The 9763-nt window shown below is 40.9% G+C and overlaps 1 protein-coding gene across 1 annotated transcript in view; it reads left to right on the forward strand.

Annotated features, from left to right (window-relative positions):
- The first annotated feature begins 2580 nt into the window (after positions 1-2580).
- septin9b (septin 9b) overlaps positions 2581-9763 on the forward strand; it is a 74350-nt gene continuing 67167 nt past the window's right edge. The window contains exon 1 of the mRNA XM_083928222.1: positions 2581-2651. Coding sequence (XP_083784348.1) covers positions 2630-2651 — 22 coding nt within the window. The 5' untranslated portion in view covers positions 2581-2629. The remainder of the gene's footprint in view (positions 2652-9763) is intronic.

A 9763-nucleotide genomic window follows, 5' to 3' on the forward strand; every position in this document is an offset into this window, starting at 1 on the left:
TAAACATGTAACTGATTATTTTATAGGCATTGCATTCAATCACAGGTTTAGAATGAATACCAAATAAAGGTTGTTGTTGAGCAGCATTGTAGTGTCAGCATGTCTATATCTCTTAAGTAGGAATCTATTCGGGCAGAGTCAGTCATGGGTGTCTTTCCATCATTCTCCAGTGCTCAAGTTTTCCCATTTTTCCCCTATCCCATCTGTCAAAATATTATTACACACTCAGGGTTCAGATAAAAGTGTTGACAACATTATATCTGATATAATGTTTAACACCATTAAGGAACTAGTGGAGACCAGTGTTTTTTTTTCTTTGGGACGACAGAACCTGTGTGAGACGGACAGTCCCTAGGTTTCCTCCGAGAATCAACCATGGACTAAGGACAACAAGATAATTTATGCATAATATGGTTCACTAGAGTATTACCAATTATGCACTCAGTATTACAGGCTTTTAATTGCTCAGACAGATCAACAATATATAGATTACTGCCCAGGGACTGTATTTGAAAATGAGCAAATATGAATAAACTTGCAAATTTACAGTAATGTCTATTAGGGTAGAACAGGGTGATTTGAGTCTGTGGGGCCATGTTGAGCCACCCCCTGTTTCTATTCAACCATAGACTGAATTCATCATGTGACCACACAGTTTTGAAGAGCATCTTACTGACCCTGAGGGGAAGAGAGGTCAATAAAAAAAGTGATGAGCAATTTAAAATAAAAAAAATAAAAACTGCTACAAGCTACCACATGAGGCTTATAGTGTTAGCATGATGTTAGCATGTTAACAGCTGGATGATACAAATTTGTTAAATAGGTGTTGGTTATTTGAGCCAAAAAGCCTGGGAAAAGTTGATAATTAATAAATTGTAAAAATACTGTAATTGTACATTTCATTATTTCCTTTATCACCGAAACTATGTGGCATTTTGATTTTTAGACCAAACATCATGCAATAGAGGAAAAGCAGGTTAGTCTTAGTGTGCAAAATACTAAATATTAATAATTATTTTCCCAGGCAATGCCTACCATCATACCATATAGATAGTTGGCCACAAAAGGACTAATACTACAAAATTAACTGACTAAATGTGCAACCTCAGACTGCTTTAAACTTCCCTGACACTACCACTGGCTTAATCTCTATGAACATATTCTGCATAGTGTAAAATCTATAGACAACTGGGTGAGATGTAGGTAGAGGAAGCAATCTGGTATCCGTTTGTAGTCACAGTAGTATTGACCAATCACGTTTGAGCATGGTTTGGTTGCAGGTAAACAGTCCGTGTGGAGAGCAAAGGAGCAATCACGGAACCCATCGGCTGATGGATTTTTGTAATTATTTATGTGCAATCATATGCAAAAATGTGTTTTCAGATCCGCAATCCTTCAACTCAAGTTGCAATTCGGACAAAAAACAGTGACTGTCGCTCGGAAGAGGAATTCCTGCCCTGGATAACCGCTTGCTTCACCCGGGAAGCTCGACATATGATTCCAGGAGATGCACCACATCCTGAAATAAAAGTAGATCATTTATTTGAAGACGCCTCTATCATGCTCCCACTTTAAAAACGATATTTGGACACCTCTCTTTCACTCAATTGAATCTATAAAATGTTCCAAAAGCAGAAGGTAAAAACTAAACGTGAAGTAAGGCCGCACCACTACTCCCAAAACAATAAATGGTGTACTCACATTTATCTCGCCCAGCATCAATAAAGCACAATCAGCCAAGCAAAGTCAAAGTTGCTGCTCCCTTTTTATTGCTCATATTGATACAAAATATCAGAAGGGTTGGAAAGAAAGGATGACGGTTCGAAATCAAGGCTGTTGTGTGCCTCTAATAAGTCCATCACATGCATTTATTTCAAGGCGATAAGCACTGTCGCCTCGCAGAAACAGGGTTGCCCGTTCGAATCCCGGCTGCATTGGCCCCTTCTGTGTAGAGTTTGCATGCTTCCCCGTGTCTCCGGCTTCCTCTCACAGTCCAAAGACATACATGTGTTAGTTTAATTGATGACTCTAAAATTGCCCGTAGGTGTGAATGTAAATGTGAGTGGTTGACTGTCTCTATTTGTCTCTATGTGCCCTGTGATAGACTGGCGTCCTGTCCAGGGTGTACCCCGCCTCACGCCCGATGTCAGCTGGCATCGGCTCAAGCTCCCCCACCCCCCAACCCCGCGCGACCCCGATAGGAACAAGCGGTTGAAGATAGATGGATGGGTGGTAATTGTGTAGCCCTACAGTGAAAGGATACTGTACTATCTCCAATTGGGATCCTTGCGTAAAAGGGCGTCAGTCGACCCCCCCCCACGCGCTCGCATTTATCTCAGCATGGTCGTGCAGTCTCGAGACTCTCAACTAAAGTGCACATCATAGAGCTCAGCGGATCACACGCTACTTCTGCATCTGCGCCGCCTGCAGTCACACAGTGTCATCACGCACTGTGAGCGAGCAGCACAAGAACAAGTGCAGGGAAACTAAGACAACGAAGTCCTATCCAGTTTTTTCTCTTTGGGAGACGGAACCCGCGCGAGACGGACAGTCCCTAGGTTTCCTCCGAGGATCAAAGCGCTGATTTGTCTGACGACTGAGAGAAGTGGAGCAGCAGCACACTCAGAGTATGAAGAAGACTCCCAATTCAGGTACAGTATGCCAAAATGCATTTAACATGTTGATAGTATATTGCATACATTTGACGATATCATGTAATGCAAACTTTGCAGGAAAATAATTGCAAGTATGAATTATGCATAAAACAATGTGACCTACTTTTCAGTACATGCTTAAGTGGATTCTAAAAATGAGTCTGCATTTCAAAGCAATGAAACACAAGATAAATATGAGTATATAGGAAATACTAGTTTGGATGAATTTATGATCAAGTTTTGGTAACACTCAATTCAGAATCATACTTTATTGTCACAATTTGGTTTCACAGTCAGTCTCATTTAACATTTAAAAAGTGACAAACAGAAAACAAATGACAAATTTACATTTACACAAGACAGAGAAACATACAGCAGCAGTGCTACCTTCTCGCCAGATTGTTCAGGGCGGTGATGGCAGATTGAATAAAACTTTTTTTAAACCAGACTTTTTTGTGGGATATTTGTCTGTACCGAGGGTGAAACAGTGGAATAGGGGACGGGAGGGATTGTTATGTCTTAGAAGACTGTGTTAAAATGAGCAATGCTGGGTGTTCTCTTTAAACTTCATCTCTCTTTGAGTTTTTGAATTGTCATTTATTTCACTTTCCAACTTGCCAAACATTGTCACTTCTTCCCCCTCTGTTGTTTTTGGGCCAGCTTGTTTTTCAACTGAGTGTGCAGCACCCATGGGGGGCTCCTCAGGGTCTCCTGGCTATTAAAGTCGGATGTGTGCATCATCATCTGTCCTTCTCGGCCTGACCTTCTGTGTGGATGCACTGGCCCCTTTAGGCTGCGCTCTCTCCATGGACGCATAGTGCTGCGCATGCATGTTTGGCTTTAACAAACATTCTGGACTTTTTCTTGCTCATGACGTCAGTGTCAGTGCTTACAAGCTTTTGCCTGCTTTGCCTGCTCATGTTTGTTCCTGCACTGTACCTGCATGGCACAATATAGTGTGCGTTATACAACATTTCTCTGTCTTGGCTCAGGCCCCATCTGTGCGTTCTCTCTCGACATTCGGGAACACAGGATGCGCTCTGAGGAGTAAAGTACAGCGCTCCACATTAAACAGACACAAATGTGGCACAAGCCAATGCTGCAGAGGCATGTGTTGAACATAGGACACATATCTATGCCATAAAAGACCACAAACGACTATTATAAAGGTTCATAACTGCATATGTGTTTAAGTCGTTGGAGAAATGTCCAAATCATATTTCAAAGATAAAAAGTTATTTTCAAGTTTTTGGGGTCTTTGAATAATGACCAACATTTTTCTTTTCAAAGTTGTGTTAATAGATTTTTGCATTTCAGTTGGTAGCTATGTAAGGCCTTCAGGTAATGTCTTTGCAGGTAAGAACGTGATACTTGAATGTTTTTGCTTTCAAGTCACCATGAATTTAAGTTTTACAGCCATCAAGCCTCAAGTCCTCATTCTTGTGACTTGTGTCTTACTCAAGTCCATATCTCAATGATCCGTCAGTGCCACCACAGGGTTGGACGATTGGATGAATATATATCAGCGGCGATTGGCTGAGTACAACGGTTTCACTAATTTAAAGATGGTGAGAACTGCTGTTCAGAGAAAAAAACTATGATGGGGTGGTGAGTTTTATTTTGTTTTTGTTGAGTTTGTATGAAGTGTTTCTATGATGAGTTAACAAGTCTTAGTCCGGTGGAAGAGAGAAACTTGAATTCAGAAGGTGTATATTTGTTTTTTCTGCTTAATATGGAAACTAAGTGTACGTATATTTCTTTCCTTGACTTTTTGTGAGTTTATTTTGTTTAATTATTCGCTAAGCTAAGAGAGGTTGAATGAAGTAAACTCTTGTTAACATAATTAACATTCACATTGTTGATGATCCGCACTGGATTTCCTGCAAAAATCCCACTTATCAATATATTAATGTTGTGCAAATAGATCATCACAAACAGCAGCAGTCTGGAGCCTTAAGGAATCAGTGCTTGACCTTTCAGGGAATAGAAATGTGGGAAAGGCCATACTTAGAGTAGCCAGCCCGTTTAAGGAGTCTTATCATTAACTGTCAGTTTCTATCTGGAGATCCTCACTGCTGCACCTGCACTGACACAGCATGGCTAAACAAACACCGTCAAACTATTAGCCTTTTTCTTCATCCAGTGGTAGGTTGGTAATTCAGTAGGTGGTCAGACTGCAGAGAAGGATGGCAGCGAGCGACAACTGTGGCTTTTCCCACTTTCCCGAGAAAACAAAGAAAGCCCAGGTGTAATATTCCATCCAGTAGGCTTGGAAAAGCAAATTGTCTGTGACAGATGGGTATTTTTAAGCACTTTGATCATTAGGTTGACTGGTAGTCTGACCTCTCTCTAGGCAAAAAAAAACACAAGACTAGCCACGATCAGCTTAAAGCTTGTAGTAGCTCCAGCAGTTTCTCCATGCACCATCTTGACCTTAATGTGTCAACTTATCTGTCCGCCTAGAGCATTTCATGGCTGAACTGAGAGAGAACCCAATTAGCAATACTAAAATGCTCCTTTTTAGTCTTTTGACATATCCTCCGACTTATGCCAAACAAAAGTTCTGTCTCTGGGTGTAATGATGCTGGAGAAAGCAGATGTTTGAATCTGTGCAGATGTGTCATTGAGAGCAGCTTATCTGCTAAAGTGGTCGTAAAGGGCAAGAACGTTGGTGTGAAAAAGCCTTATATCAAATCCCTATCAGCTTAGGCTGTTGTAAACTTCCATCATGTCCTACTATCTGTATTTTTTTCTCTAAAGGTGCTGTACTCAAAATACTAAAAAAAAGTTCTAGGATTGTCTCTACAGACCATTCCCAACTTGTCTCGTCGATGCTTTGTCAGGTCTTTCTGCGTCTGATACCGACGTATGAAGGCACAGGCTGATATGCACACGCAGCCCAACCGGCTACTAAAACAAAGAACAGAGAAGCTCAGATTACAACACACAGACCTAACCCCACATCAATAATAAAACCAGAACTTCGACTGATTTTTTTTATTTGTGTGTGTAAGTTGTATAGATATCCAGGAAATCTGGGGTATTTTGAGAAATTACAGCCTAGCCTGAACCCAACTGATCGGGCCGAATAGGCAGGGAATCGAAACTCTAGTGTGACACAATTACTGCCCACTATCTTTACATAGAAAATATTTGTTTAGATCTATATTTAACTTCTGAATGTTGAGTCCAGTCTCTTTAAGGATATACCATAAAAGTGGTACATCTCAATAACAATGTCCGACAAATACTATCAACTTCAAAACTCTATTTTTAGAAATACCCCAGATACTTTTTGGGAAGAGTGCATCAGATCCATGTTTTCTCAGTCATGCTTAATTTCACTCTCCATGTGGGAGCATTGTGTTGTCCCTTAGATCACCAACCAAAATATGTTTGCTCCAATTTAGGAATGTCCGATGAGACCCAGGGCTTGTTGGGCTTAATGAACTGGATGTACCCATGTGGTTCTGTATCTTCAAGTAATGTGACCCTGAATGAACAGGGAGTGAACAGGGAGTCCCTGTGGAGTAAATTCACTGTTCCTTCCCCCTTTTTTCTTTCTATCTTCCTACGCATGAGAGATCTCAGTCAGCTGTGCTATATACTCTCATGGTTGGGTCATTTTTCAAAACAGGCTCGTCCTCAGCTTGAATAGACTCCTTTGTGGTGAACATTTGCTCGGGGCTGGTTGTGTGGATTTGTTGGGCTTTTCGTCTTTGATGGAATATTTGATAAAAACTCAGGGAAGCGTTCCTGATGTTGACTTGTGGATTGAACTGACAGATGTGATATTTTTAGGTTGTCCTGTTAGAAACATACTTCGTATAGAACATACACTGACCATCATGATGTAGAAGGTCTTGGGGAAACTCATCTTTTCTCATTTTAAAATCTCAACGCTGTGCAGCACACTAGAGGGGGCGATGGCCAGGATTTAGCCTGCAGGATTAGATGTACTGTAGTAGGTGACATGTGCCGACTTTGGCCCCCACACAAAAATATTTGACGACCTTAGACTGGGGATGTACTACTTTTAATCAGGATGGCCACTTTCGTAATGTAGATCCTGTCCGGATTCATCCATACATACACAAATTATCATCATCATTGATTGAATTTCCGTTGTATCATGAAATGGTTATATCATGGCATCATTTTACAAAATGCTGTGCATTTAGCAACTGAGACAGATATTTCTTCAGGAGTTGGTAGAGACCATTATGAGGCTACAAGAGAGTGAATATTTGACAAAGATTCATCAGTCGGCATGAAACACGGTTCCAAATGAAAGATAATGTTGCCCCAGTGTTCACAACTCCGTACTGGCCAGACAAATCAGTTGCAGTACTAAACAAAATTTCGAACGTTTACACGTGATGTAAGGCATCACAGCATAAGCATAGTTCATCGGATTAAATATCAGTTATATTTTCAATGTGAATTTGCATACATTTGCCATTCTATGATCACAGTCATTGTTTTAAAGTCCTTTAACCAATCTATGGCTGATTAAGAAATGATGTATTGATTTTTATTTTAAATGTATTTGGATTCATTGCATCATTCCTTAACTGATGCAGGTCATAAGAGTAGAAAAACTCTGCCACTGCAACACAAAAAACGTACAACTTACAGCAACACAAGACTGAGGTCGCAGTTATTCAGTCCGCTGATGCACAGTCGAATCAAGTGCCTGTCTAACTGGTTTCTTAAAAATGCCATGACTCTTTAAACTGCAGAATCCATCCTGTCATCCATCCTCCCACTAAACCACACCAGTAGGTCCCATAGAGAAGGAGCAGATGAGCTGGATCAGTACAGCTCTTTATTCCACTTCAACAATGGACCCTTTAGTGACAGCTGAGCTAGATTCCCTTCAGTCTGAGTCATATATTGGCCCCTACCACCACCACGTTCACTACTACTCCCTGTGATAATAAAGCTGGCTTTATTACATTGCTATTCATCGGTGAGCATCTATTTAATCCACTACCTAAGAGTCAAGCTGCCAAGCTCTCCGGTTCATATAATCCTTATCACATTAAAAACCTGATTGAAGGCCTCAGTGAGTATTAGACTAAGTACAAAAGCTCACCGTCATAGCCCCCGAGGCCTGCTTTAGATACCGTTTTTTTCAACATAAGTTTCTCTCAATAAATAGACTAAACTCTTTTCCCCTTAGATAAACTTTCCTTCAACTATTATCCTAATCCTTTCACTCCCACTACAGGAAGTGACACATAGATTTTGCTGTGTCTCCCATGGTTTTATCTCTCAGTTATCTTTCCTCCCAGCTGTAATTCCTATCTGATTAAACTTAGCTTCGGGCTCTAAAAAGATGACCCATGCTCCAACAATGCATACGTACCATGAAGGAGACCTCTCTCCCCGATGAATAGTCCCATACATATAACCCTTTGCAATTGTGTGCATGTGCACTCACAAACGCAAATATGACATCATCTGCCACTGTGTCAGAGTTTGGAATAGAGAGTTATAAATAGAGATGGTTGATGATGATGTTTCTGCTTAACAACCCCCCCCCCCCCCCCTCAATCCCCCCACCCCTCTGTGAATAGCATAAGGATGAAAACGGGCCATGTCACTGCTGCTTATCATGATGAGCAGCCAGTCAGTCGTGAATGATTTTTCCGCATGTTCATTAAAGAAACACCTGATGTTACAAGCAGATGTAAAGCATGGTAAAGCATCTCCTCATAATGAGAGTGTCACCGTGTGTGTTACTTTGCATTTGTGTTTTTTGCGATCATTTCATGTATTACAAGGAACAACATTAACATTTATACTCTCTATGCGAGAAAAGTTGTGTTTGTGTATGCATTTAGAAAAATATTTTTTTTCCAACAATCACCTTACCTAGTTGATTAATATAAAGAGGCCCATATTATTGGCTGATATTTAGACCAGCATGGGAGCCTTTTCAAAAGTTTATGTAAGGTATTTATGTCAAAAACTGTAAATAGGCCCATATATCCTTAACTGATTTTTAAACTCTCAAATCGATATTGACTACAACAAATAGTGGCAGATAGGCCCTACCAACAAGTTTTTGTTTTTTAATCTCAGTCATCTAATTAAGAAATAAAACTCAGTTCCTAATGAATAATACATAGCGTTGCTTAATGTGCATAGATGCAATATGTTTTTCACAGTCGGTCGTCTTGCTTTATCTAGGACGTGCGCTGTCGCCAAACTCCACTTGAACAGACATCACCACAGAGCTCATGTGTCAGGAGCTTGCTCTGTTTGTGTGTGTGTGTGTGTGTGTGTGTGTCCGTGTGTGTGTGTGTGTGTGCATATGTCTTATACGTATGTGTGTGTTAAATATGTGTAGACTGTCTGGGTCCGAGTTGTGGATTTAGACATCAGGAGCTTGGCATGCTGATTACAGAGGTCTGAAGCCACAGGGTACCACAGGAACTCTCTTCCCCCCACCCCCTCTCTCTCTTTCCCTCTCCAGCACCACCCCTCCATCAGTTCAGGCTAATTTGCAGAGATGGAGGTGAAAGCAGCGGGCCTCAAGCTAATGTGGATGGTTTCTGTGCCTTATGATAATCAGGCAAATCACATAGCTTCGCTCCTCTCATCCATGCTCCATCTAAGCTTACCTTTACTCAATTACATAATGCACGGTTAAGCAGTGTGGATTGTAACAGCACAATGAGGTGTATTACAAAATGTAGCAAACACTAAGCACTGCTGACAGACTGTTATTGTTCCAGCTTAACTCATTTCATATGGATTTGTAAAGCCAACATTTCAGGCTGTTTTTATTCTTGCTTCGGTGCCACTCAAAACCACAAAAGAAGGTCTTAAGAAAACCTATGCCGAATGGATAAAAGGTGCTGGGACTTCCATAGTGGCTTCTGCTCTATCTGCAATATCCACACAGCAGCCACATACTCACAACGTATATTCTTACATACAACAGACTCCTTCTTTGCTACTAGGGATCTGGAACTTTGAGGATATCCCATTTTTACGTATCCTGCTGCCAGCTCCCTCTCACATCTAATGATTACCTTATGGTGAGGAGGAAATAGCCAGCAGTGTTACCACAGCCATGCTGGGACAGACAGACTGCA

Source organism: Echiichthys vipera (assembly GCF_963691815.1).
Source record: "Echiichthys vipera genome assembly, chromosome: 2".
NCBI classification, from domain to species: Eukaryota; Metazoa; Chordata; class Actinopteri; order Perciformes; family Trachinidae; genus Echiichthys; species Echiichthys vipera.